The sequence below is a fragment of the Poecilia reticulata genome, chromosome 11 (genome assembly GCF_904066995.2).
Source record: "Poecilia reticulata chromosome 11, P_reticulata-male-v2, whole genome shotgun sequence".
NCBI lineage: Eukaryota > Metazoa > Chordata > Actinopteri > Cyprinodontiformes > Poeciliidae > Poecilia > Poecilia reticulata.
Genome location: NC_088840.1, coordinates 29775652 through 29802896, shown reverse-complemented (window position 1 = coordinate 29802896; position 27245 = coordinate 29775652). Strand labels below are relative to the sequence as shown.

Below are 27245 nucleotides of genomic sequence, written 5' to 3'. Positions count from 1 at the left end.
GACCTGAAGCACCAGGAGCTGAACGTGGAGGAAAATCACAAACATGAGCCAGAAAAGGTTTAAAATGTATTTACAGTCCCGGACGGTTCCAGAACCGGAGCGGCCCGAGTTTACAGAACCACATTCCGGTTCTGCTCGGCTCCGAAGTGAGATGAACAGAAAGAAACGCTGAGGAGGAAACGGAGCAGCGGGTCCATCAGAACCGCTGCTTCTTGAGAACTGATGCACGACTGGAGCCGAGCCGGGTCAGAACCGGGCCGGGTCAGCACCGGGCTTGAGGTCAGAACCGGGCCTGAGGTCAGAACCAGGGCCGAGTTCAGAACCAGGATTGAGTTCAGAACCAAGATGGGTCAGAACCGGGCCTGGTCAGAACCAAGATGGGTCAGAACCAGGACTGAGTTCAGAACCAAGACGGGTCAGAACCGGGCCTGGTCAGAACCAGGACTGAGTTCAGAACCAAGATGGGTCAGAACCGGGCCTGGTCAGAACTAAGATGGGTCAGAACCAGGACTGAGTTCAGAACCAAGACGGGTCAGAACCGGGCCTGGTCAGAACCAGGACTGAGTTCAGAACCAAGATGGGTCAGAACCGGGCCTGGTCAGAACTAAGATGGGTCAGAACCAGGACTGAGTTCAGAACCAAGACGGGTCAGAACCAGCACTGAGTTCAGAACCGGGCGTGGTCAGAACCGGGCCTGGTCAGAACCAAGATGGGTCAGAACCAGGACTGAGTTCAGAACCAAGACGGGTCAGAACCAGCACTGAGTTCAGAACCAAGACGGGTCAGAACCGGGACCGGGGTCAGAACCGGGCCTGAGGTCTGACTGGTTTCCATAGATTTCAGGAGATTTCCTGTCAACCTGCAGGTTCTGACCAAAATGTCTCAAAGTTCTCCAGAACCGGAGGTTCTGTCGTGATTTCCTGCCGCAGTTTTCCCGCAGTAACCTGACCTGTGATTGTCGCAGCAACTAAGCGACGCTCCTGACCAAAGGAGCGTCTGGTGAGACGAACCGAAACACGGAGAGACTTTATCGGAGCCGCGTTCGGGTCGGCGCCGGACGGAGAGCCTCCGGGTCTCAATGCCGGCAGAACGGGGAAATGAAGAAGCGTCTGAATGGAAAAATAACACTTTGATACGAAGAAGCTGCAGATAGAGGAGCGACGCTTAAAGGCACAGGACATAAATACGCCGAGTCACCGGGTCCACATTCCTCACGGTCCAATCAGAACATCCGCTCCACTTCCTGTTCATGTCTGAAGGACAAATCTGTCTGATTCGGTCTGGTCTGCAGCAGCTGGAGCTCAGTTGCTGGTTCTGGTTGCCATGGTGAAGTTCTGATAAAGTTCTGCTGTGTTGAGGGAAAGCGACGTTGGAATCCAGACCTTCACAGGGATTTTAGGAGATGTTCCGGTTCTTTGGGATTAAAGACGACCCGAGTGTTCATCGTCTCGGTTCGGATCGGGTCGGGTCGGGTCGGAGCATGCAGGACCGGTTCGCAGAGCACAGCGACCCAGAAGCAGAACTTTCTGGGTCCAGGCTAAAACACATTGAACCGAACGGACGTCTCCAGGACTGGGAGTCCTCCGCAGGACGTCCAGGTGGAGACGGGGGAAGTGAAGCGTGAGTCAGTCTGAGCGGCGGTGAGTTTAGCTGCCATAGAGGGCGGGGCGGACTCAGACTCCGCCCCCAAACATGGCCGCCAGGCGCAGGATGTCTACAGGAAGTCCAGCTCCAGCGCCTGGTGGAGGGAGACGAGGTCGCCGTGGGTGGAGATCCTCCAGAAAGGCATGTTGTGCTGCAGGAGGAGACGCCATGTTAGCTCACAGATTAGCTTCACTGCCTGTTTTCCCTGTCAAAGCTGAATAATCCATTTTAATTATTGCTGTTTTGCTTGTTTATTCTGTATATTTAAAATGTCTTCCAGTACCAGGGTTAAATATTCTTTAGCAGTTAACATTTATAATCTCATGTAGAAACACACAGTCATCCCTCGCCATAACGCGGTTCACCTTTCGCGGTTCTGCATCCTGATTGGCTAAAATATACGGATATGGATTGGCCATTCAGGAGATGGAAGCTGAAACTTTGAATGCCTGCTGAAAAAAACTGGCCAGAATCGGCGCCAAACCCGACCGGAGGCTTGATGAGACGACTCCGGATCAGACTGATGGACATCCGCTGACCTGAAAACTGGTTTTGTTCTTTGGGTTCAATGTAGAGGATTTAATTATGCTGTAATTGTAAAAACAATAAAGGTAACTACTTCACGAATTTCACTGATTGCAGGTTATTTTCAGAACGCAACCCCTAATATAATAAAAACGAGGGATCACTGTATATACGTATACTTCCATTATTATTATTATATTGACTATTATTGTTTACTGCAGCCATTTCTGGACAACTGATCATCCAGTAAAGTTTGTTATGACAACATTACAGTTTAAGCAGTGAAACTGCGCCGCCTGCTGACAGAACCGGTAACTACACTGTAACCTGGAGCCATTAAACTTGACGTCATACAAAATCCACTCTTTTATCCCATAAATATTTCTTTTGTACTTTGAGTGTCCAGGAATGCTGCATAAACGTCTTTCTATCCTTTTTGGGTTATATTTTTCATTTTCTCTGTTGCCTGTAACCTGTTCTCGTCTGTGATGTCACCAGTTGCTGTGGAAACGCTGAACCAGGTCACGACTTCCAGATAACCAGTTTTGAGAATCGGCCATTTTTTTTCCTGGCGGTGATTTTGTATCGGTCCTGGCCGCTGGTCAGCAGTGAGCCTCCGGTTAGCGCTGTGTGCTAGCTGCTAGCTGCTAGCTGAGGATTCAGCTGCTCCGCATGCTTTGGATATAATTATTAGTTTTTGCTGTTTTTGTCTCGGGGAACAGAAATGATCCAGTTCGGTGACGTTAGCTAACTCCTTCATTATGCCGAGGCTTCGTTTAATGCATTCATATTGTGGTAGCATGAATATTTGAACGTTATCTGACATGCATGGCCTGTAGGTAAACTAGGCTCCATGTTGTAGGTAGTTGGTCTGGATGCAGAGGCAGTAAATCCAGTTACACCATCACTGCCAGGCGTTCATGTGAATGCGCGGTTCTGCTGCTGTTTTCTATGAATTTACTGGAGGTCAAAGGTTAAATAAAGCGGCTGGAGGGAGACGGACGGTTAATGAAACATGGAGAAAAACAGTTGGTTCCTTTTCCATCACTATCCGGACCTGGAAATTGTCTCCAGAACATCTCCAGAACCTCGTACCTGCTTTGCTGCGAACTCCTCGTCTCGGCCGTCTCCGATCACCACATAGGTCACCTTCTTCCCAAAGCGAGAGACGATCCTCTCAAAGCAGCTCTCCTTCCCTGGGAGGAGAGGAGACCATGAGGCTGGGCAGGCCTGGACCGGGCCTGGAGCGGGTCCACCATGCCGGGTCATACCCACCGATCTTTGTGGCGCTGTAGATGTTCTCGATGGGGAAGACGTCTCCCAGGCCGTACAGCAGAACCTTGGCCAGCGCTGGGACCAGCTGGGTCGTGGTCACCAACACGTTCATGCACTTCCCTCTGCAGAACAGTAAAACAACATGAGTGGGATGGGAAGACCGGAACCGGGTCCGGGTCGAACGGATCTGGGTCGGACCTGGACTGGATGAGCAGCAGGGACTTGAGAGCGGTGGTGAGCCAGGAGTCTGTGACGTTCTCGATCTCCGACTGCAGCCGCAGCAGCAGCTCCCTCTTTATGGGGTTCAGGAGACCTGCAGCGAGACGACAGCACCGGGTCCAGGTTCTGGTTCCAGGCCCGGCTTCACAGCCAAGCCTGAAGTAGCTCTGAGTGACGTCAATTCATGAAAAATCTCTGAATATTTCCCTCGAGAAGATAAAAAGTTATTCACCAGGCATCTCAGGCCTGCAGAGCCGCTAACACGCTAAACGTTCAGATCCTCAGAGTCTGAACAGCCAACCTGGCAACACACCTAGCAACGGGGTCAACCTCACCTAGCAACGGGGTCAACCTCACCTAGCAACGGGGTCAACCTCACCTAGCAACACACCTAGCAACGGGGTCAACCTCACCTAGCAACGTGGTCAACCTCACATAGCAACATACCTAGCAACAGGGTCAACCACCCCTAGCAACGGGGTCAACCTCACCTAGCAACGGGGTCAACCTCACCTAGCAACGGGGTCAACCTCACCTAGCAACACACCTAGCAACGGGGTCAACCTCACCTAGCAACGCGGTCAACCTCACCTAGCAACGGGGTCAACCTCACCTAGCAACACACCTAGCAACGGGGTCAACCTCACCTAGCAACGGGGTCAACCTCACCTAGCAACGGGGTCAACCTCACCTAGCAACGCACCTAGCAACGGGGTCAACCTCACCTAGCAACACACCTAGCAACGGGGTCAACCTCACCTAGCAACGGGGTCAACCTCACCTAGCAACACACCTAGCAACGGGGTCAACCTCACCTAGCAACGGGGTCAACCTCACCTAGCAACGGGGTCAACCTCACCTAGCAACACACCTAGCAACGGGGTCAACCTCACCTAGCAACACAACTAGCAACGGGGTCAACCTCACCTAGCAACGGGGTCAACCTCACCTAGCAACGGGGTCAACCTCACCTAGCAACACACCTAGCAACGGGGTCAACCTCACCTAGCAACGGGGTCAACCTCACCTAGCAACACAACTAGCAACAGGGTCAACCTCACCTAGCAACAGGGTCAACCTCACCTAGCAACACACCTAGCAACGGGGTCAACCTCACCTAGCAACACACCTAGCAACGGGGTCAACCTCGCCTAGCAACACACCTAGCAACAGGGTCAACCACCCCTAGCAACACACCTAGCAACAGGGTCAACCACCCCTAGCAACACACCTAGCAACAGGGTCAACCACCCCTAGCAACACACCTAGCAACAGGGTCAACCACCCCTAGCAACACACCTAGCAACGGGGTCAACCACAGTTTGTCGTCTCCTCTCTGAAGCTGAGTGACTTCCTGTCAGGACGATTTGAGCTCTGACTCTCGGTGGTGCGTTTTGTCTCCAGCGTTCCTGTGAACTCCGGAGCCGCTCTGCGGTCCAAACTCACCCCCCACGTTCCCCTTGTAGCTGCTGTAGATCTCTTTTAGGCGCCGGTACCGAAAGGCCAACTTCCGCATCCACTCCACCCCCCCCTGCACCCCTGTGGCGGCCCCCGCCGCTCCACCGGCGCCGCCCGAACCGTTGAAGCCGTCGGCCATGAAGTTGTAGTTACTGAGGAGGAAAAACACGGAGAGACTTCAGACGAGGGAAACCGGGCCGACGGTTCTGGGTGAGTGACTGAACCGACCTCAGGTCCTGGCCGTTGTCATCAGACGCCACGTCCTCGATATGGACCTGATCACATTCCTAGAAGAAACCCGGAGAAACATCATTTACATAAATAACTAATCAGGTGGGTTATCTGAGGTTCTGGTGGTGATCTGAGGTTCTGATTGGTTATCTGAGGTTCTGGTGGTGATCTGAGGTTCTGATTGGTTATCTGAGGTTCTGGTGGTGATCTGAGGTTCTGATTGGTTATCTGAGGTTCTGGTGGTTATCTGAGGTTCTGATTGGTTATCTGAGGTTCTGTTGGACCGTACCTCCAGGTCGTTGAAGAACAGGTGAGTGTCTGCCAGCTCGAAGATCAGCTCCTCCATCTGCAGGCCGAGGTTCAGCATGGTCGCCGGGTCCTATGCAACCAGAACCGTGTTAAAATGCTGGTTCTGGTCCGGAACCGGAGCTTCGGATCAGAACCTCACCTTGCCGAACTTCTGTGCGTATGTTCCGGTGAGCAGAGAGTGGAAGATGATGATGGTCTCGTCCAGATCCCACAGGAAGACACGCTGGAAGCAGCAGAGGTGAACAATGAGGCTCCGCCCCCTTCCAGCAGGTGGGCAGCAGCAGGTGAACTTACCTCCAGGTCGCTGCTGGCGGGCGGCGAGCCGTCAGACTTCTTGGCCTTGGCTTTGGACTTTCCCACCGAGTTCCTGCGGCCGACCTCGTCCTGATCTCTGGCGCCCCCCGCTGGCGGGTTCTCAGGCGGCGACGCATCTGCAGCAGAACAGGCAAACAGATTGATGATCCTGACCCGGCCCTGTGCAGACCGCCAGGGTTCTGACTGGGTCAGGAAGTTCTGCAGAACCTCCAGGTGAACAGAACCAGCACCTATGGGCGGTCCGGCTGAGGCGGCCTCTTCTGACTTCACTGCTGAGTACCCCACGGCGCCGGCGCCGGTACCGGAGCCGTGCTCGTCAGCGCTGGGCGGCGTGGCGGACGTGTAGTTGGGAGGAAGGTGGTAATACTGGGAGAACTGGTTCTGTCCCAGTGAGCTGTAGCTGCTGAACTCCTGGAGGAAGGAAGGAGGAAGAGGTTGACTGGAGAGACTGGACCGGGTCAGACACCAGAACCTGGTACCAGGTCATACTTTAAAAAGAAATCACCATAATACTGATCACATGATCAATGAGTGGATGAAACCTGGAATGAACCGATGATTGACCTTTGACCCAGAGGTAAGTTTGGTTTGTGGCTCTGCTGCTGTGAGACTCCATGAGAAAAATGTTTGTTTCAGATGCAAAGTTTAATTTAACTCCTAATGAAATGTGGACAACATGAACTCTGGCATTCAGGGATCAATTATTTAATCTTTATTTCTGACTCGCTTTGTGACAGATATGCTAACTGGAAACAGCATTTCTGATGGGAAATCTGGTTCTGGACCCCAGAGAACCGAAACCCAACATGTTCTGCAGGGATTCTGGTTCTGGTTCTGGACAGAGACGACAGTCCAGACGCTCGTTTTGTCCTCACCTGTGGTCCGGCGGCGGTGGCGCCGCCGCTGACGGCGGTTGATGAGGGGATGTTGGAGTAAACGCTGGACGTGGTGAAGCTGGAGGCTGAAGGCAGAAACGGCATCATTACACCTCAGAGGGAGGGAGGGTGTGTGTGTGTGTACGTGTGTGTGTTCGTGTGTGTTCGTGTGTGTGTGTTCGTGTGTGCGTGTGTGTGTGTGTGTGCGTGTGTGTGTGTGTGTGTGTGTGTGTGTATGTGTGTGTCTGTGTGTGTGTGTGCGCGTGTGTGTACGTGCGTGTACGTGTGTGTGTTTACGTGTGTGTGTACGTGCGTGTGTGTACGTGTGTGTGTGTGTGTGTGTGCGTGTGTGTGTGCGTGTGTGTGTGTGCGTGTGTGTGTGTGTGTGCGTGTGTGTGTGTGTGTGTGTGTGTGTGTGTGTGTGTGTGTGTGTGTGTGTGTGTGTGTGTGTGTGTGTGTGTGTACGTGCGTGTACGTGTGTGTGTTTACGTGTGTGTGTACGTGCGTGTGTGTACGTGTGTGTGTGTGCGTGTGTGTGTGTACGTGCGCGTGTGTGTGTGTGCGCGTGTGTGTGCGTGTGTGTGTGTACGTGTGTGTGTGTGTGTGTGTGTGCGTGTGTGTGTGTGTGCGCGTGTGTGTGTGTACGTGTGTGTTCGTGTGTATGTGTGTGTGTGTACGTGTGTATGTGTTCGTGTGTGTGTGTACGTGTGTGTGTGCGTATGTGTGTGTGTGTGTTCGTGTGTGTGTGTGTGTGTGTGCGTATGTGTGTGTGTGTGTGTTCGTGTGTGTGTGTGTGTGTGTGTGTGTACGTGTGTATGTGTGTGTGTGTGTGTGTGTGTGCGTATGTGTGTGTGTGTGTGTGCGTGTGTATGTGTGTGTGTGTGTGTGTACGTGTGTATGTGTGTGTGTGTGTGTGTGTGCGTGCGTATGTGTGTGTGTGTGTGTGCGTGTGTGTGTGTGTGTGCATGCGGGTGTGTGTGTGTGTGTGTGTGTGTGTGCGCACAGCTCGCCTTGGCTGGGGTAGGAGTAGTGCAGCTGGCCCGGCTGGGTGGAGGTGTAGGCTGTGCTGAAGCTGAGGAACCCCGTCTGGCCACTGGGGGGCGCCTCAGGCAGCCCCGTCTCCGTCTTCACACCTGGCCACAGCGCACCTGCAGGGGGCGCAGCAGGGTGGGGTCAGAGCACGGCGGAGGCATAGAGAGCCATGGTGCTGCGGGAGGAAGGGGCGGGGCTAACCAAAGGGCGGGAGGCCGTAAGTCTGACCGCTCTGAGGGAAGGAGGAGTAGACGGCGGACTGGAACGCCACCTGGCTGCTGAAGGACGTCACTGCAGGGCTGGAGCAGCATCGCCATGGCAACACAGAGGACAGCACAGTGAGATCAGAGACAAACTGGACCCGAGAGAGGTCCCCATGGCAACCAGCTGCAGGTGCCCCCTGCTGGACAGGAGCTCTGAAACCAAACTACACATCTCTCCTCAAGGGGGCGACCTGGAGTCTGAGGCTCTGGCCCGGCTGCGACCAGAACCCGACCAGAACCGCCTGAGCAGAGATGAGCTGTGACTGATTAAAATCCCATCAAACATTTTCTCAGAAGCTTCACTTTTACTTTATCACTATTTATTTAAATCCTCTGCAGTCATATCAGGATGAACCGATCGATATGATCGATAACCGATATATTGATCTCTTCTGTGTCAGTTAAACGTCCCACAATCCTTTGCTGCATCGCTGCCACCAAACAAACAGCAGCAGATTCATTCATCCTGATGTAAAACCGTTCAGAAACCAAATGTTAGCATGAACTCCCAGGACCGAAGTGGGCCTCCAGAACCGGGCCGGTTCTGTCAGAATCTCACCTGGCCTCCTGGTAAACCTGCTGACTGTAGTCGGACTGGGCCGAGTCGCCATCTGGAAGACAGAATAGGTTCTGAGTGAGTCCGGTCCAGACACGAGCTTCCTCAGCGCCGGCGCCGTACCTGGATGGGAGAACGAGTCGACGGCGTCGCCGATCGGCCGGTCCGATTCTCCTCTGGCGCCGCTCGCCTGATCCGGCTCCCCTGCAGGGAGAACGACGACATGCAGGCGTCTTTACACGCTGCAGCAACATGCTAACCACAGCAGGCTCAGAGAAAACGCCAAGAACATCTGGAAACAGGAAGGAAGAGGTTCTGGTTCTGCTCACCTGGGTCCATCCGGGCCGCAGACAGAGCGGAGAAGGAGCCGTCCTCCTCCGATGAAGCCAGAGCAGCAGCTGGAGTCCCGCCTGAGCTCAGACCCCTGAGAACAGAGACCCTTCATCTGAGTTACAGATTAATGCTAATCTGAGGAGAAATGATGATAATCCAACCTGAGCTGCGACTCCTGCCCCCCGTCGGCCTCCAGCTTCGCCTTCTTGGCCTGAACACACCGAACAAGCCGAGTCTCAGCATCGGAACGAAAACGTTTATTTTACGATCGTTCAGATTAACTGGAGATTACAGATTATTTGCTGTTCTCCAACTACTTTAAACCAGTTCTACGTGTTCAGATGTGAAATCGTTACATCACATCTCCAGAATAAAAGCATGAATGAGTCTTTGTGTCACCGGCTGCATTTCAAGCTGAAACCAGATTTAGTCAGATTAGAGCTGCGGTTGAAGGCTAACGCTACGTTAGCCGCGCTGCGACTCACCGGCAGCTCCTGCGGGTCGTCCATCTCTGCGGCGAGGCGCGCCGCCACGTCTCCAGGCTCAGCTACGCTCTGCAGTCGGACCGCCGCTCTGGACCCTGCTTCACACAAACACCGGCGCTGTGAGGCGGCTCCGCTCCTCCTGCCCCATAAATACCCAGCAGCCCCGCCTGGAGTCACAGGAAGTGCGGCGCCTCGCTCTGATCTGCAGCACGAGACCTGCAGGTGGGGCACGTGTGGACCTGGCGTTGACCAGCGTCTCCATCACGGCGGTGACCTGTGGATTAGGGGAGCGGGCCGCCTTACACGAGGCCTAACCCACATTCAGGGAAAACATCTCCACCCAGCATTATGAGCCCAGGTGCAGCGACACTCGCCTGGCCGGATAAGATCTAACCTGGATTTGTCCATCGGCCACAGCTGGAGGCGCCCAGCCGTTATCTCCCTGACATAATGCCGAGAGGCCCAAAGTGGGTCAGACGGCTCATTTAAAACCGCCAGACGTGTCGGCCGGCTCCTCGCCGAACACGTTCTGGGAGAGAAACGTGCCGCGTGAATCCGTCCGCTCAGCCACAGTCACTACTTACACAAGCTTTAGGTAACTGGACCACTAAACTCCACAACAGCTCGGAAAGGAGGCCAGAGCGGAAAAACCAGCTGAAAACAGATTCATCAAGTTCACCAGGGTTCAAGACAGCGAACCAGCTCAACAGAACCAGAACTGGACCAGCACCGGGTGACTGGGGAGAACTGGGCTGATGCTTCCAAGTCTTAGAAACTGGCAGAACGTCTCCAACCTCCAAACCCAACGCCAAGAAGGAAAGACATCAGCAATGACCTCAGAGGAAACTACTTCCTGTTTGACATCAGGACAACTCCGGATGGATGGAGGGACAAAAGGACGGACGGAGACGGACCGATGCATCCATCCAGTCTGAATGTAAACCATCAGGAGTCGGACGGTTTGGGTCGCCCTGTGGTTCAGTTCCAGCTGGTCCTGGTGTGGAAATGTTCTCCTCATGCGGGTTTGGGTTCTGTTCTCCTCATGCGGGTTCGGGTTCTGTTCTCCTCATGCGGGTTCGGGTTCTGTTCTCCTCATGCGGGTTCGGGTTCTGTTCTCCTCATGCGGGTTCGGGTTCTGTTCTCCTCATGCGGGTTCGGGTTCTGTCCAGGTACGTTGGTCTTTAGGGCGACTGGGCCCTGATCAGCGTCTCTGAGTCGCTGTAATTAAGTATGAGGACTGCATCTCACTAACCGCTGGGGGGGCCGGGTTCTGCGGGTTCTGCTGCCCCAGATGGGTCCAGATGTATAATGTGGACGTGTTTTAATAACGGTTCTGGTGAAAAAGGTTTCAGAAGATTTGAGAAAAACAAGACTAGTTATAAATAAATCAGCAGAGGTCATTCATGGTGGACTGAGGAGAGGAGTGAAGGTGTTATCAGCTCAGGAGATACAGAGCAGAACCGGTACCGGGCCCAGTCTGATGTGGGTCATAGTTGGTGGTTCTGACTGACTGTTGGATTGGATCGGAACCAGGTCTCCGCAGAACCGGATGATGTGGGAGAATCTGACTCAGGTGTTGAGCAGGGATAGAGGTTCTGGACCCGAACCTGTTTAAGCCCGGAACCGGCTCTGTTTACCTGGCCGCAGGTAAACATCCTGCTGCTAGACAGCTGGCTCCAGGAAATACACCCCACCGAGCACACAGTGAGGGTGCAGCCATGAACCCGGCTAATTCCTGGAAAGAAGCAGCTCATCTGAGGAAACCGGACCGACACATAGATCTGGACCGGAACACCGCTGACCGCGCCAGGAGTTAGTCTGCACCCAGCAACGGGAACGCAAAGTCCTGACGTCAGCCAGCTGAAGCTAACTTCCTTTCTGGCTCCTTCTGTCGGGCGAAGCTGCGCCGCTGGCGGCAGCCCGACGCTTCATGACTGGGAATAATTCAGACTCAACCACTCAATGCTCCGGCGGAACCAGGGTGGGAAAGTTTTCTGCTCCAGGGATTAGTCGGTCCCACCAGGCATCGTGTGTCAGCTTCTGAACCCCGGAGCGGGAAACCGTGACCCCTGGCTCCCAGGCAGCCCCCCGCCCGGACACCGCAGCCCGGCCTTACCATGGAAGGGGATCCGGGATCCTCGATCCACTCTCTCCCCGGGAATCCACGCAGGAAAGCTTTGTCTGTTGTTAGGGAGCACTATCTGGCAGGAAGGAGCTCCTACGGGATCCACAGCGCATGCGCAGAACGCTCACATCTCTGAGGTCGCTGTCGGGATGACGGCTGACAGGTGAGAGGGAACAGGAGCGAGGTCAGAGGTCAAATCCTGCCAGAAGGAAGCAACTGCTGCTGCTCATCAACCCGGGAAGACTTCCCAGACCTTCAGGAGACTCAAAGTAAAGAAAATGATCCTGAAAATGAACAAGAAAACCCAAACATGAGCAGTTTGAGATGTTTTATCGCTGCGATCAGGATCCTGTTGACGGATTTACAGCCATGGGGCCCGTGTGCCTGAAACCGATTTGGGGCCCGATCCACCAAAGAGGAGTTGTTCTGCCAACACAGAAGGTCATTCTGTGAATTCGGAGCATTTTGTAGAGCATGGAGAGCAGAACTGGTACCGGGTCTGTCAGCGTTTTGTGTCTCAGGTTTATCTCAGAGTTTCACATAATGCAAACCAGTTTTTGAGAAAATCAATAAATGGAAATATCCATGTGTCTTGGTAACGTAACATGCAAATATATTTTTAAAATGATGTTTAGAAAAACGTTATGGGCTGTTGAAGCGTAGAGGTCAGCCAACTGAGCAGGTCCGCTCTGACCAATGCTCATTTTTCACGGTCTTTGATTTTGCATAACAGATTTGAATTATGGGCTGCACAGTGGCGCAGTTGGTAGAGCTGTTGCCTTGCAGCAAGAAGGTTCTGGGTTCGATTCCCGGTCTTTCTGCATGGAGTCTCCATGTTCTCCCTGTGCATGGTGGGTTTTCTCCAGGTACTCCGGTTTCCTCCCACAGTCCAAAACATGACTGTCAGGTTAATTGGCCTCTCCAGATTGACCCTAGGTGTGTGTGTGTGTGTGTCTCTGTGTTGCCCTGTGACAGACTGGCGACCTGTCCAGGTGACCCCGCCTCTCGCCTGGCACGCCAGCTGGAGATACGCATTTGAATTATGTGAAAAACTGTCTTTAAACTCCATGTGTTTGGACTTTTAAAATAATGGATCTATGTGATAATAGTAGCCTTATTTTTACGGCTCATGTTTGTTAGAAAAACCTATTTGTGTTGAAACTAGCTCCACAACATTTCTACACTTTAGCACAAAACATGGAAGTATCAGTAAACTGTAAATGGGGCATTTTAACTAAGCAAATCTGTATAAAATGTCCAGTTTTAGAAAGTTTTCCCGTCATGTTTACTGCCTCCATGTTGGCTCCCAGGATCTTAGGATAAAACTCTTTCAATTAGGCTAAATCTCCGTTTGACATTTTTTAGCTTCTGAAACCATAAATGTAGTTTTATTCTTTAGAATATCTATTAATAACCACAGGACACACACAGACATCTCATCAGCCCACATCACCAACAAATGCGTCACTTCTCGTGTTTTTCTGGGACACTAACCGTCTTGTTGTCTGACGTCATTCCCGTCGGCAGCCTACGCCACTCCGTGTGACAAACGGTGCGGACCAACTAAAGATGATGTAATAATGACTAAAACTGCCCAAGTTAAGCTCCAATAGTTATTCTCTATTTTAAAAAGCATTTAAAAGATGTAATAAACATGAGATAACTGTAGACATGAGGCTGAACGTGGAGCCCCCTGGTGGCCAGGTGGAAGCAGCGCCTCTGAACTGAAGCGTGAACATGACGCCATCCATGACTGAACTCTTTCATTTCATCATCCATCAGCAGTCGGGTCGTTATGCTTTTAGCTGTTGATGAATGTCAGCATCTTGTGATGTTTGAAAATAATTTTTTTCATTTCCTCTGGAATGACGGGAACATTTTTTTCTGTGGGATTAAAGGAAACAGTCGGGTTGAGTTTGAAAGGTTTTATTTAGCATTTCTGATCCAGACCTCAGCTCAGAGTTTCACTTCAAGGAGCCAATTTTCTGCTTTACATAAAATAAAAACACAGAAAAACAAACAAACTTCCAAATATGGAAGAACTTCAGGACTGGTTTCATTCCGGGAACATTTCCTCTCCGAGTGACGATGCTCTCCAATCAGGAACAACCACGCGGGATCAGGAGATATTCTGTGGGAACATTTTATTGCACTTTCCAGAACCGAGCCGGATCCGGCTCCGGCCTGCGGTTCCTGTCCAACCAAACGAAGCACTTCTGTAAGACTAAAGTTCTAGAAGGTTCTGGAGGGACGGAGATATGTTTCAACACGGATCAGGCACAAGACGACACAGTTCTGCTCTACGTGACGCATAAACACAGACGCTACGGTGGTGGTGGACAGTACCGAGCGGTACCGGGTCACCGCTGGTTCTGACCCGACACGAGTCCATCAGAACCAGCTGGGAATATCCTCTATGATATGTACAGGTGGAAGAGCTGCAGGTCGTTCAAGGTGAACAGGGTCAGACCGTTTGCAGGTTTCCTCCTCGGGTCGAGGGCAAACGGGTCGAGGACAAACGGGTCGAGGGAAGCGTCGCTTTGGTCCCGGAACCGGAAGCAGAGACTTTTGGACCCTTCGGTTCCGGAGCTGCTCGGCTTCTCTTTGACCCTCGTTTCCTCGAGTGCAATTCAGCTTCTGCATGAAAACACCAATAGGACGAGCAGAACCGAACCGGTCCGGTAACGAAGGCGCCTCCTCTGAGGTCCAAACGGCGACACAGCTTCCTGGACCCGTCCCAACATCAGGCACTTCATGTCACGTCACCAGCGGCTCCAGAACCGGCCCAAACGGGCCTCGGGTCCGGAAACGCCTCCACTTGGCACATGTTCTCCTGTTGGGTCGGTTCGGCCCGTCGGTGCTGCAACATGAGTCCCTCCAGCCCAGATGCTTTTGAGTCGGCACCAGAGCTGCTCGTGTCCGGACCGGTCCGGTCACATGAAGGCGTGGTCGGACGGCGGTCCGTAGGAAAAGCCCGGGAAGGCTCCGGCCGCCTCCCGGACGCTGCCGGTCACCGCGGCCGAGTCGCTGCAGAGCGAGGCGGACACCGGCAGGTGGGTGAACTCCGGGTCGAAGTGCCGCAGGTCGGTGGGACCGGACTGGAGAACAGAGCGGACCGGAAGTCAGAACCGGGGCGAGAAATTCCAATTCATTAGCCCAACATTAAAAAATTTACCTTTATTCTTTTCTTTCATGTATAAATATCAGTTTCAAATGAACTAATTAGTTAGCATGCTAAATATTTAGCTCCAAACAAAACAAGCACATTGTTTAGTTAGCAAGTTAAATATTTAGTTAGCTGGTAATTAGCTCGTAGTTAACTTAGCAGCCAATTTCAATATTTAGCTTCAGGTTAAATAGGTGAGCTAAATGTTTAGTTTGGAGCCACATATTTTAATCTGAGATCAACATTTAGCTTGTGAATTAAATATTTAGTTTGAAACAGAAATTTATAAATAAACGTGATGAAAATATGACTTTTCAAAATGAACCTATTTTATACTCTTAAAACAAATTAAATTCTGATCATTTTTATGGCTCTCCAGTCAAAGACAGAGTGAATCATTCGCTGCTCAACGTCTAGCTGCTGGTTCTGACCCGGGTTCTGGGCTGGATCAGAACCAGCTGCAGATGTTGGTGTGACCGTACCACGGAGGGGACGAAGGGAGGCGCCACCTTCTTGGCCATCAGGTCGTCCCAGTTGATGGGGGAGAAGAAGGAGTGATGCTTGAGCTCCAGCTGCAGGGAAACACAACACTATGAGGTCCGGTCCCAGTCGGGACGGCGCCGCGGCGGGTCAGCCAGACTTACGAAGTCGTCCTGGGCCCCCAGCCGGCTGCAGCGCTCCTTCTGCAGCAGCCCCTCCAGCAGCTCCCTGCCGGCGTTGGACACGTTGGGCTTCAGCACCGGCGCCTTGTGCAGGATGTTGTTGTACATCTCCGCCGTGTTGCGGCTGTAGAACGGCGGCTGAGGGAGACGGTTAGCCCGTTAGCCGGTTAGCCGCCGGTTCAACAGAGAGCAGCAGAAACGCGACAGAGTGAGACTCACGAGTCCGTAGAGCATCTCGTACAGAACCGAGCCCAGACACCACCAGTCCACGGTCCGGTCGTACGCCTGCTTCTGCAGAACCTCTGGAGCCAGGTACTGGAACACAGAGCAACACAAACCTCCGTTTGATGCTTTACTACCAACAAACATAAAACATGCAAATATACATAAAGACAAACGCTGCAAAAACACTCATTTATAATTAGTTTAGTTTATAAAGCAAATGTCTCAGTAAACCTGAAATAAGAAATAAGAAATAACTCCAAGATATAAGAACTTTATGTAAATGAATCCTTAATATTGATTTAAATGACTAATTTTACTGGCAGATTCTGTCACTTATATGGCAAAAAAGAATCAGTATTAAGGATTAATTTACATAAAAAGCTCCTGTTTGTCTGATTTCAAGTGAAATGAGATATTTACACCAGAAACTAGACAAAAATACTGAGTGAGTTTTTACAGTGTCCAAAAAACCCAACGATGTTGTTGGCTACTGGATGAAGAAGTTTACACTGTTTTATACTTTATTCTTGAATAAACCCTTCAGATATAAAAATGTATTTTATATCAATCACTAGAAAACATCATTTTATGCTGTTTATATCTGAATATTTTGTATTATTTTGCGGTTTATGTGCCTCCATCTTCCTTAAAGCCATCCAGAAGCTTTTCTTTGATTTTACATTTATTCATTTCTTCATCCATGCAGCTTCATAAAGTCACTCCACAGGTTGATCATTCTTATTTTATGGTTTTTAAAATTCATATCTTCTCTTTCTGTAAACATGTTGAATATTTCCTGTTGATAGATTCTATTATTTTGAGTTTAACCGGACCCAGATGTGAAAACTAATTTAAAATGTGATATTAAATGTTTTGTGGCGTTTACCTCCGGCGTCCCGCAGAAGGTGGATGTGGTTCCGTTGGGCTCCAGGCCTTCCTTACAGAGTCCGAAGTCGGTCAGGACGATGTGGCCCTGCGAGTCCAGCAGGATGTTCTCAGGCTTCAGGTCCCTGAGGGACACCGGACAGCATTAGGACCTGTGACCCCCAGCGGCCACCGGAGGGCGCTGGGGCGCAGCCTCACCTGTACACGATGTGCAGAGAGTGAAGGTAGCCCAGAGCGCTGGCGATCTCGGCCGCGTAGAACCGGGCCCTGGGCTCCAGGAAGACCCGCTCCCTCTGCAGGTGGTAGAAGAGCTGCAGGGAACAGACGGAGTCAACATCTGGACCGGACTGGACCGGAGCGGAGCAGACCGGACCGGAGCGGACCGGACCGGAGCGGACCGGTCCCTCCCGGCTGCACACTGACCTCTCCTCCGTTGACGTAGTCCAGGACGAAGTAGAGCTTGTCGGTGGTCTGGAAGCTGTAGTGCAGCCCGACCAGGAAGGGGTGCTGGACGTTCTTCATCAACACGCTGCGCTCCGCCATGATGTGCTTTTGCTGGATCAGAACCGAACCAGAACCGTTACACTCTGTCCCACCAGGAGCCGCTCACCTGCCGCCGCCGCCGACTCACCTCCTTCTTCTTCAGGATGATCTTTTTCTGCAGAACCTTGACGGCGTAGTACCTGGTGGTCTCCCTGTGCCGGGCCAGCAGAACCTGAGCAGAACCAGGTCCAGAACCGTCAGAGGAGAAACAGAAACGACGCCAGGAGCAAAGCGCAGATCGCTCACCTTCCCAAAGCTGCCTTTCCCGATGATCTTGAGGTAGTCGAAGTCACACGGTTTGATCCTGACAGACAGAAAAAATCAGCTTCCTGTCTGACAACCGACTTCAGTTCATAAAACAGGAAATGAGCAGAAACTCACTGAGCGTCCTCAGCCAGCGACGAGCGCGGACTCAGGTACATCTGAAACACAAGCAGGAGAAATAAACCCTGGAGCCAAACAGACCCAGAACCAGCAGGTGGTCCAACCAGCTAAACATGATCAGAACCAGCAGCTCTGATGACGCCAACTCCCACCTGCAGGTGGCAGCGTTTCCCACCTCATGGGACGTCTGCAGCTTCTTCAGAGAATAAAAATGTTTCTGTTCATTCTGACAATAGTTGGTGGATTTTTTTATGTGGATTTTTTGGAAGAATTTAAATGAAGAAAAAAAAATATTGTTTTTACAGCAGATCCCAAAAATCAGTAAAACAGAAAAATCTGACAAACACCTGATCTAAAATATGGATAGTATTAAAGCCAGGAGTTTGATAATATATCAAACTCCTGGCTATCAGACAGCATAAGAATGTCAGCCTGAAGCCAGGTCATCAGTTACGGCTCAGCTCTGCTGGAGCAGCAGATTTACTTCAACTCAAGGTGGAAAGTGAAGAGATGAACTTACTGGACCTCCATCTTCAGCTTCGTTCTGATTCTCATCCATCTTCAGGAAGTGGTTCACCTCAGAGCTGCAGCACAGAAACATTTTAAAAATTAAACCTTAAAATGGTTTTTCTGATCAGACCACAGGATGTGCAGGTCAGGGGTCAGCAGGTGACCTCTGGCTGACCTCTGGCACCAGTCCAGCCTGTCCCGTCTGAGGATCGGCTTAGAGCCACCGCAGGATGTCTGACTTTCTCCCGCAGGCGGGTCTGTGTGAGTCACCGTAATCCCAACCAGATTTACCTCCAGAACATCAGGGATTAGAGACTATTCTGGCTTCCTGGAGGCAGATTAGCAGCGGGGGCAGGAAGCCTGACCCGGGGCAGTTATGGACCAGTTGCACCCCCTGACCGGGGCAGTTATGGACCAGTTGTAGCCCCTGACCCCCCGGGGCAGTTATGGACCAGTTGTAGCCCCTGACCCCCCGGGGCAGTTGTGGACCAGTTGTACCCCCTGACCCGGGGCAGTTATGGACCAGTTGCACCCCCTGACCGGGGCAGTTATGGACCAGTTGTAGCCCCTGACCCCCCGGGGCAGTTATGGACCAGTTGTAGCCCCTGACCCCCCGGGGCAGTTGTGGACCAGTTGTACCCCCTGACCCGGGGCAGTTATGGACCAGTTGTACCCCCTGACCGGGGCAGTTGTACCGCCTTTGCCCCTCAGATACTCACTGCTGGCAGATGTGCGGGGTCGCCGCCAGCTTCTGGATGAAATCGTTCAGACCCATTTTCCTCTCCTTGATAAAAGCTGCAGAGAAACAAAAAGAACCGGTCTGATTAAAAATGATCCGAACTGTGATCTGGACATCTGAACGTTCTTTCTGCGGTCAGTTGCGTGATTGTTAAAGATTTGTGCAAAGCTGCGGCTTATTAGTTACGCAACCAGCCGAGTTTCCATTCATGCAGAGCCCAGCGGCTTTTTCCATTCAGCCCGTCACACAGTCTTACTGCGCAGGCGCACTGGCTCCGCTATTTAAATTTACATTTTCCGTGAAAACAGACTAAAGTTCTGGTTAGAGTCCTGCTGTGTGGTGAAGGCGCCGGCCGGGTCCGGGCCTGGTGCCGGTACCGGTTCCGGTAGAGTGCGGGTTGCTGTGAGGCTCACCGGTCAGAACCGCAACGATCCCCCGCATCTTGCAGTAGGTCAGGTCGCATCCCGCCTCGGTCACCGCCATGTTGAGCGCTGCGCAGCGGGAACCCAGTTCGGACGGGAATCAAACCGAATCTCCAGAGGCAGAAAATAAACAGGAATCCTCCCGCGGTTCGGTTCCGACCCTGTTCCGACGGTCCGGTGAATCTCCTCTGATGCTGCGCGAGCCCGACGCGCCGCTTTATAAGGGACACGTGGTGCCCGCAGACCCCGCCCCCCCCTGCGTCACCGGTAACCACAGCAACTGGGCCGTGACGTCACGGGATTCCGCTGCAGCAGCAGCAGGGAGGACGGTGATGAAAAGGAGGAAGATGATGAAGTTTCTGTCCTTCCTCCTCTCCCTCAGACTGCGCCACCACGCGCTGCAACCTTTGACCCCGGAACCTCTACGGAACCAGAAGCCCAGATGTTCCGCCGGTTCTGACCCAGAGCGGCTTATGGACCAGCGGTTACGTAAGGCTGGAGCTCTGACGTCCAGCTGCTCCACTAACCTGCAGTTACATAACTGAGTCATAATGCAGAAGATCCGCAGCGGGAGGATCCGGAACCGGTCCAGTTCAGTTCGGAACCGGAGCCCAAACATGCAGCTGCGCCTGAAACTGATGGAAATCTTGAAACATGAACCACATTTTCTCCTACAGTGGATTAAATAACTCAAATTGTTGCTGCTATTTTTTTTACTGTGTAACAACTTGTTGCCATGGAGACCAGCAGGAGTCTCCATGTTGGACAGCAGCAGCAGAACCGACTGAACCGGTCCGATACTTGAGCCCAGACTCGGCGCCGGCTCCGTTTTCACTGCGGCTCTGATTGCATGAGTCCGGCTCGTCTCCCAGGTTCTGTTCAGGCCCGATCCAACCTCACCTGCTCTGAGAGTGAATAATTCATGTTCTCCTGGGCTGTCAAACCGGGTCAGAACCAGAACCGACTGAGTTCAGTTTGTTCAGGTTTTGTTCTGTTTGCAGCATTAAACTGCAGAACTGTTCTGGTTCTGGTCCAGATGAACCAGCAGACAGTTTGGACCCGCAGTCTCTGATTGGACCATGAAGTGTTCTAGAGTCTAATGTGAACCAAACCGGGTCGTCATCAGAACCATGATCCAAACCCAGCAGCAGATCGCTTAAACAGAGTCAAGGTTCTGCAATGGCCTAGTCAAAGTCCAGATTGATTGAAATGCTGTGGAGGAGCCAAGCAGAACCTCAAGGAACCAAAGGAACGCTGGGAATATCGGAGCAAAGTTCCTCCTCTGGATCCGGTTCTGGAGGTTCTGGACTAAAGCCGACACCGTTGTGGTGACTCAGCAGTTTTTATCGTCTGTGGAAGGAAAGCAGAACGTACCGATGAAGGATCGCTTCCCGCTCTTCATGTCCAGATGGCAGGGGATCTGGAGGATCTGATGGATCTGGAGGATCTGATGGATCTGGAGGATCTGATCCGCAGCTGCAGAGCGTCCAGCCGATGCGCCGCATGGAAAGCTGCAGCTCTATCTGAACAGGTCTAACTTTCCTCTCAGCTCTGACTCACCTGTTCCCTCCTCCACCTGGGGAGCTGATCAGCAGGTGTCTGGTTGCAGCTTCTCGCCCCAGAGTCGGTCTCCATGACGCTGGATCCACCTGGGGAAGCAGCGGAGGCTCCTGATTGGCTGGCAGCAATGAAGAGCTGAACATGCTGATCTGGTTGCTCATCCCTCTGAGGATTCCTGATGCGCTCGCTGCATTAGCTGCATTAGCTGTGTTAGCTGCATTAGCTGTTAGCTGTGTTAGCTGTATTAGCTGTTAGCTGTGTTAGCTGCATTAGCTGTGTTAGCTGTATTAGCTGTGTTAGCTGTATTAGCTGTTAGCTGTGTTAGCTGTATTAGCTGTTAGCTGTATTAGCTGCATTAGCTGTGCTAGCTGTATTAACTGTTAGCTGTATTAGCTGTGTTAGCTGCATTAGCTGTATTAGCTGTGTTAGCTGTATTAGCTGTGTTAGCTGCATTAGCTGTATTAGCTGTGTAGCTGTATTAGCTGTGTTAGCTGTATTAGCTGTTAGTTGTATTAGCTGTTAGCTGTATTAGCTGCATTAGCTGTTAGCTGTATTAGCTGTGTTAGCTATTAGCTGCATTAGCTGTGTTAGCTGTATTAGCTGTTAGCTGTATTAGCTGTGTTAGCTGCATTAGCTGTATTAGCTGCATTAGCTGTTAGCTGTATTAGCTGTGTTAGCTGTATTAGCTGTTAGTTGTATTAGCTGTTAGCTGTATTAGCTGCATTAGCTGTTAGTTGTATTGGCTGTGTTAGCTATTAGCTGAATTAGCTGCATTAGCTATTAGCTAAATTAGCTGCATTAGCTGCGTTAGCTCGACGCTTGAACCTGAGCGCAGCATTTCAGAGGAACCTCTGGAGATGCTCAATTAGTTTCTCTTCCTGATGATCACAAAATGTAAAATATTAATATTTATTCTTAAACTCAAACAGGCGTTACTCTTCAGTTTGTTTCTATTTAGACTTTTACTGTCAGTGACGTGCTGTGAGGTCATAGCTGGGAGGCACTGGTCGACTTACGATTTATAAATATAGACACCATGCATGTTAATTTAAGTACATAAATTTCGCGCATGCGTACAACGCTGGAGGGCAAAGACTAATCTTTTACCTGTCATCCATAGCCGCGTTAACTCAGTGAAACTTAGAAATGTGGGTATTAATTTGGCGCTATGATCCACAGCAAAGGGGAAAAACCACTTTCTCACTTTGTATCGGCCAAGCTACGCGCAGACCCGTTGCCATAGCAACTGACAACAATGCCACTTCATGTTTTAGGATTTAACAAAAAAATAAAATAAAGAATTTTGCACACAGAACAGAACATTCAGTCTGTTCTGAATGTTCTAATTGCTGTGGTGGATTAGCTACCGCTTCTACTTTACTGAATTATTTAAACATTAACTGTAGCCCACAAAACGCACATTTAATTAAAAACTAAACAAAAGCATCTTATTGCTGTCTTACCTTTACGTATCAATGAAATCCATGCGCCGCTAATTCTGTATAAAATATCCGTTCATCCAAAGCCAAGTTTATCCTCCATGTCTTTTCTACTCCGTCTGAGAATCAAACTGTCTGGAAGTAAAACTTTCAGCTCCGGTGTTGGTCTAACTTTAGTTATCATCTCCTGCTTCAGTTGAAAATCCACTTTAGAAAACTGTTAAAGTGTAGAAATGTAGTCGTTCATGTTGAAGAGAGAAGAAAACAAATATATCGCTGTACTTTACGTATTTACTGTGTGGCTAGCTCCATGGCTAGCTCACGATGTCTTACTCTGCAGTTGTACAGTCACAATATCTGGGATCATGAGCGCCCCCAGCGGTGAGGCAAGAGAACTATCTGCCTCACCTCGAACCTGTTCTCTGCCGTTTCTTATCGCTCCTCCGCACACAAAACACGATACACACACAGTTAATGACAAAAAACACTGTACATTATATACATAAGCTAAATTATGGAAAATCAGTCCATATATTAAATGTTTTTTAGCCATTTTATTGCCGGCGTACAGACAGGACGAACATGCTGTCATATAATGGCAGCCAGTGCAGTTAGCGAGAGGTTGATCAATCCCAGGTGAGGCTCAGCTGCTGCTGCCTCACCGGCTTCGCTTCAGAGCATTTGAATGGGAAAATGCGACAATACAGCGATTTTGAGGGAAAAATACGTGAAATATGTTAAGCTAAATGAAAAATAAGTACTTTATAATACAGACCACAGGGTGAAATTAGCAATATATATTAAGCTAACGAGGTCGCCGAGGTGGTCAAAAAGCTCCTCGGTGGCAGGGCCCTGGGGCTATACGGGCTGTCAGGTCCCTGTATGACCGGTGTCAGAGTCTGGTCCGCATTGCCGGCAGTAAGTCGGGCTCGTTTCCGGTGAGAGTTGGACTCCGCCAAGGCTGCCCTTTGTCACCGATTCTGTTCATTACCTTCATGGACAGAATCTCTGACCAGCCGAGGTGTTGAGGGGATCCGTTTTGGTGGCCTTAGGATCGCATCTCTGCTTTTTGCGGATGATGTGGTCCTGTTGGCTTCATCAGATCGTGATCTGCAGCTCTAATGGAGCGGTTCGCAGCCGGGATGAGGCTCAGTGCCTCCAAATCCGAGGCCATGGTCTTGAGCCGGAAAAGGGTAGAGTGCCTTCTCCGGGTCAGGGGGGTCGTCCTGCCTCAAGTGGAGGAGTTTAAGTATCTGGGGATCTTGTTCATAATGAGGGAAGAAGGGAGATCGACAGGCGGGTTGGGGCAGCGTCTGCCGTGAAGCGGGCGCTGTACCGGTCCGTCGTGGTGAAGAGAGAGCTGAGCCAAAAAGCGAAGCTCTCGATTTACCGGTCGATCTACGTTCCCACCCTCATCTATGGTCATGAGCTTTGGGTCATGACCGAAAGAACGAGATCACGGGTACAAGCGGCCGAAATGGGTTTCCTCCTCCGCAGGGTGGCTGGGCTCTCCCTTAGAGAGAGAAGCTCGGTCATCCGGGAGGGACTCAGAGTAGAGCCGCTGCTCCTCTGTTTCTCTTGTTTGGGAATTTTGGGGTTTGTTTTATTAGATTTAATATTCATTTCTGTTACAGGTTATGTTTCCATCCTACTGTCATGAAAATTTAAGCAAACTTTTAAAAAGTTAGTCGTGTTATTGTCTTTTATTTTGAAGAGAATCAACCAGGTGACGCAGAGCGTGATGTCATCAGACAATGACACTCCGCATGAGATAAACAGAAAGTACAGGCTAACAGGAAGTGCAGGCTGCTAACAGGAAGTACAGGTTGCTAACAGGAAGTACAGGTTGCTAACATGAAGTACAGGCTGCTAACAGGAAGTACAGGCTGCTAACAGGAAGTACAGGTTGCTAACAGGAAGTACAGGTTGCTAACAGGAAGTACAGGTTGCTAACAGGAAGTACAGGCTGCTAACAGGAAGTACAGGCTGCTAACAGGAAGTACAGGCTGCTAACAGGAAGTACAGGTTGCTAACAGAAAGTACAGGTTGCTAACAGGAAGTACAGGTTGCTAACAGAAAGTGCAGGCTGCTAACAGGAAGTACAGGTTGCTAACAGAAAGTGCAGGCTGCTAACAGGAAGTACAGGTTGCTAACATGAAGTACAGGCTGCTAACATGAAGTACAGGCTGCTCTGAATTTATAGTTTTGGTTTTCCTGTCAGACAGTTTTGAATAAACTCACAGACTGCAGGAGGATCCAACATGTCTAACATGTCCTCCTGTCCGTCCTCCAGTCTGTCCTCCAGTCTGTCCTCCAGCCTGCCCAGCAGGGGTCAGGGGTCAGGGATTGGGATCAGTCTGTCTGTACAGTGGGTCACTCTGTGAACAGCCTCTTGCTGCTTTAACAGGATTAGCAGCCGGCAGGCTAAATATGGAGCCGTGCGTCTCCATGGCAACAATTCACCTGCAGGAATAACTGAATGAACCACAGAGGCTCTGGAGGTTCTGGTGTTTGGGTCAGAACCAGCAGCCAGGAGCGGTCAGAGAGGATCTGGCGCCCCGGGGGCCAGGGAGACCAGAGGGGTCTGAGGGGCGAGAGGGGCCTGAGGGGTCTGAGGGACCAGAGGGGTCTGAGGGACCAGAGGGGCCTGAGGGGTCTGAGGGACCAGAGGGGTCTGAGGGACCAGAGGGGTCTGAGGGACCAGAGGGGTCTGAGGGACCAGAGGGGCCTGAGGGGCCAGAGGAGTCTGAGGGACCAGAGGGGTCTGAGGGACCAGAGGGGTCTGAGGGACCAGAGGGGTCTGAGGGACCAGAGGGGTCTGGGGGACCAGAGGGGCCTGGGGGACCAGAGGGGTCTGAGGGGTCTGGGGGACCAGAGGGGTCTGAGGGGAGAGAGGGGTCTGAGGGACCAGAGGGGTCTGAGGGACCAGAGGGGCCTGAGGGGTCTGGGGGACCAGAGGGGTCTGAGGGACCAGAGGGGCCTGAGGGGTCTGAGGGGCCTGAGGGACCAGAGGGGTCTGAGGGGCCTGGGGGACCAGAGGGGTCTGAGGGACCAGAGGGGTCTGGGGGACCAGAGGGGTCTGAGGGACCAGAGGGGTCTGAGGGGCCACCAGAGGGGTCTGAGGGACCAGAGGGACCAGAGGGGCCTGGGGGACCAGAGGGACCAGAGGGGCCTGGGGGACCAGAGGGGTCTGAGGGACCAGAGGGGACCAGAGGGACCAGAGGGGTCTGAGGGACCAGAGGGGTCTGAGGGACCAGAGTTACCTGGGGGTCTGAGGGGCCCGGTGCTCTGCTGACTCGCTGCAGCTTTTCGCTCTCGGCTGCAGAAATAGAAACGCTCTGATCCTCTTAGAACCGTGGGATCCTCAGCGGGAAGCGTTGAGTCACAGTTGGCATGGAAACGGCCACAAACCCAGATCAGTTTCAGGCTCGTGTGGAAAAGGAGGATGAGCTCAGTTTTATCTCCATTAGGAGTTTTAGAACCAGAACCAGACGGGCTGAACCCAGAACTATAGAACATTTCTTCTTTTCTTCTTCTATTTTCAGACATTTTTCTGGTAAAGTTGCGTCGTTGTTCTGACTTTATGCTCTTGTTTTAACGCCCAGCCTGGTGTCTGAATATCGATCAGAGGTATTGGTGATGTTTGTGAGCGGTTCTGGTACTGGTTCCCGTCAGCAGATAGAACCTGATACTGTGGTGACGTGGTTTTGGAGGCGGTCAGAAAGACGCTGGCAGGCTCAGGTAGACATGATGCAAAAGATGATTTAATGATAAGAACCACAGACTGACGACACGCTGACATGCGATGAGGAGCAAAGACCCCAGGAGGGAGATCAGGGAACGAGACACAGAACCACAGAACCCAACAGACACGAGATGAAAGGAGCGGAACATTCGGACCGTCTGCCCGACACGGGGCCTGACGAGGTAAGGTCAAAGGTCATGTGAGGAGCTGGTGCCAGACCCGGATGAGTGGTTCTGATGCCGGCTGCAGCGTGGCACATTTCCCAGAGGCCTCAGCTGGTGATGTAATCTGGGTTGAAGAGGAGAACCGGATCAGAACCGGAGGGTTCCTCCTCGTTTCTCTGCATTCAACCGATCGATTCCATCCAGAGGTTCCTGTGAGCCTGGAGACCTGGTACAGAAAAGCATTTAATTAGACTTTAACACATTAATTTATTGATTTTAGCAGAATTAATCGCTTTGATGTTTCCCATGAACAGGTTTTGGTGGGAACCTTTGTATGAGCTTGTTTCTGGTACAGCCGTAAATAAGGTAGCAGTGGCTGCTGACCGTCTAGTTGCTGCTGCTCTTCAGCTGCTGGGTTTGGATCATGGTTCTGATGACGACCCGGTTTGGTTCACATTAGACTCTAGAACACTTCATGGTCCAATCAGAGACTGCAGGTCCAAACTGTCTGCTGGTTCATCTGGACCAGAACCAGAACAGTTCTGCAGTTTAATGCTGTAAACAGAACAAAACCTGAACAAACTGAACATGAATTATTCACTCTCAGAGCAGGTGAGGTTGGAACGGGCCTGAACAGAACCTGGGAGACGAGCCGGACTCATGCAATCAGAGCCGCAGTGAAAACGGAGCCGGCGCCGAGTCTGGGCTCAAGTATCGGACCGGTTCAGTCGGTTCGGCTGCCTGTTCTGGTTCCGGACCGTCTCTGCTTCCCCTGAAGGAGGTTGGCTGTCATAACCCAGAGTTTCCCTCTCAGCGGATCAGAACCTCTGACCCAGAAGAACATCTCAGACCAAAACAGAGAAAATACAAGAAAACAAGACAGAAAGCAGCAGAGCTGATGCAGCTGGTTAAACCTGACCTGCTGGTTAAACCTGCTGGTTCAACCTGCTGGTTCAACCTGACCTGCTGGTTAAACCTGCTGGTTCAACCTGACCTGCTGGTTCAACCTGCTGGTTAAACCTGACCTGCTGGTTAAACCTGCTGGTTCAACCTGACCTGCTGGTTAAACCTGCTGGTTCAACCTGACCTGCTGGTTCAACCTGCTGGTTAAACCTGACCTGCTGGTTAAACCTGCTGGTTCAACCTGACCTGCTGG

At 51.5% G+C, this 27245-nt stretch overlaps 2 protein-coding genes across 6 annotated transcripts; both read right to left on the bottom strand.

Moving 5' to 3' along the window:
- Positions 1–53: 53 nt before the first annotated feature.
- Positions 54–12109, bottom strand: eya3 (EYA transcriptional coactivator and phosphatase 3). 4 transcript variants are annotated; one of them, XR_014089651.1, is made up of 20 exons: positions 11637–12109; positions 9521–9615; positions 9197–9246; positions 9032–9141; positions 8826–8906; positions 8706–8757; positions 8085–8182; positions 7862–7999; positions 6852–6937; positions 6207–6387; positions 5956–6092; positions 5801–5884; positions 5642–5731; positions 5350–5408; positions 5110–5273; positions 3643–3757; positions 3445–3566; positions 3265–3365; positions 813–1795; positions 54–544 (listed from the first exon to the last, which is right to left on the bottom strand). XR_014089651.1 is itself a non-coding variant. In XM_081612270.1 (19 exons), exons 2-19 carry the CDS (start codon positions 9542–9544, stop codon positions 1715–1717), a joined length of 1773 nt encoding a protein of 590 aa, XP_081468396.1. In that variant the 5' UTR covers positions 9545–9618; positions 11637–12109; the 3' UTR covers positions 54–1714. The 4 variants fall into 4 exon arrangements, 3 of the variants coding, with proteins under 3 accessions (XP_081468396.1, XP_081468395.1, XP_081468397.1); XM_081612270.1 differs by having other exon boundaries at positions 54–1795; positions 9521–9618; XM_081612269.1 differs by having other exon boundaries at positions 54–1795.
- A 1448-nt stretch (positions 12110–13557) lies between these two features.
- Positions 13558–20880, bottom strand: LOC103473069 (serine/threonine-protein kinase Sgk1). Of its 2 annotated transcripts, none has more exons than XM_081612272.1 (13): positions 20556–20880; positions 18740–18815; positions 18031–18094; positions 17508–17548; positions 17373–17430; positions 17215–17298; positions 17007–17138; positions 16782–16894; positions 16585–16708; positions 15693–15788; positions 15456–15611; positions 15294–15383; positions 13558–14743 (listed from the first exon to the last, which is right to left on the bottom strand). In XM_081612272.1, exons 1-13 carry the CDS (start codon positions 20581–20583, stop codon positions 14579–14581), a joined length of 1227 nt encoding a protein of 408 aa, XP_081468398.1. In that variant the 5' UTR covers positions 20584–20880; the 3' UTR covers positions 13558–14578. The 2 variants fall into 2 exon arrangements, with proteins under 2 accessions (XP_081468398.1, XP_008421224.1); XM_008423002.3 differs by lacking the exon at positions 20556–20880 and adding an exon at positions 19173–19399.
- Between the last annotated feature and the right edge of the window lie 6365 nt (positions 20881–27245).

Bases quoted from the DNA above. Each gene is read 5' to 3' on its own strand.
- LOC103473069 (XM_008423002.3), bottom strand. From the start codon at position 19,242: ATGGCGGTGACCGAGGCGGGATGCGACCTGACCTACTGCAAGATGCGG. The intron at 18,816-19,172 runs GTGAGCCTCACA...GTTTCTCTGCAG, and splicing joins GATCGTTGCGGTTCTGACCG to CTTTTATCAAGGAGAGGAAA. The intron at 18,095-18,739 runs GTGAGTATCTGA...TCTGTGCTGCAG, and splicing joins ACCCCGCACATCTGCCAGCA to CTCTGAGGTGAACCACTTCC.
- eya3 (XM_081612270.1), bottom strand. From the start codon at position 9,544: ATGGACGACCCGCAGGAGCTGCCG. The intron at 3,758-5,109 runs GTGAGTTTGGAC...GTCTCGCTGCAG, and splicing joins CTACAAGGGGAACGTGGGGG to GTCTCCTGAACCCCATAAAG. The intron at 1,796-3,264 runs GTACGAGGTTCT...CTCCTCCTGCAG, and splicing joins AGGAGTTCGCAGCAAAGCAG to CACAACATGCCTTTCTGGAG.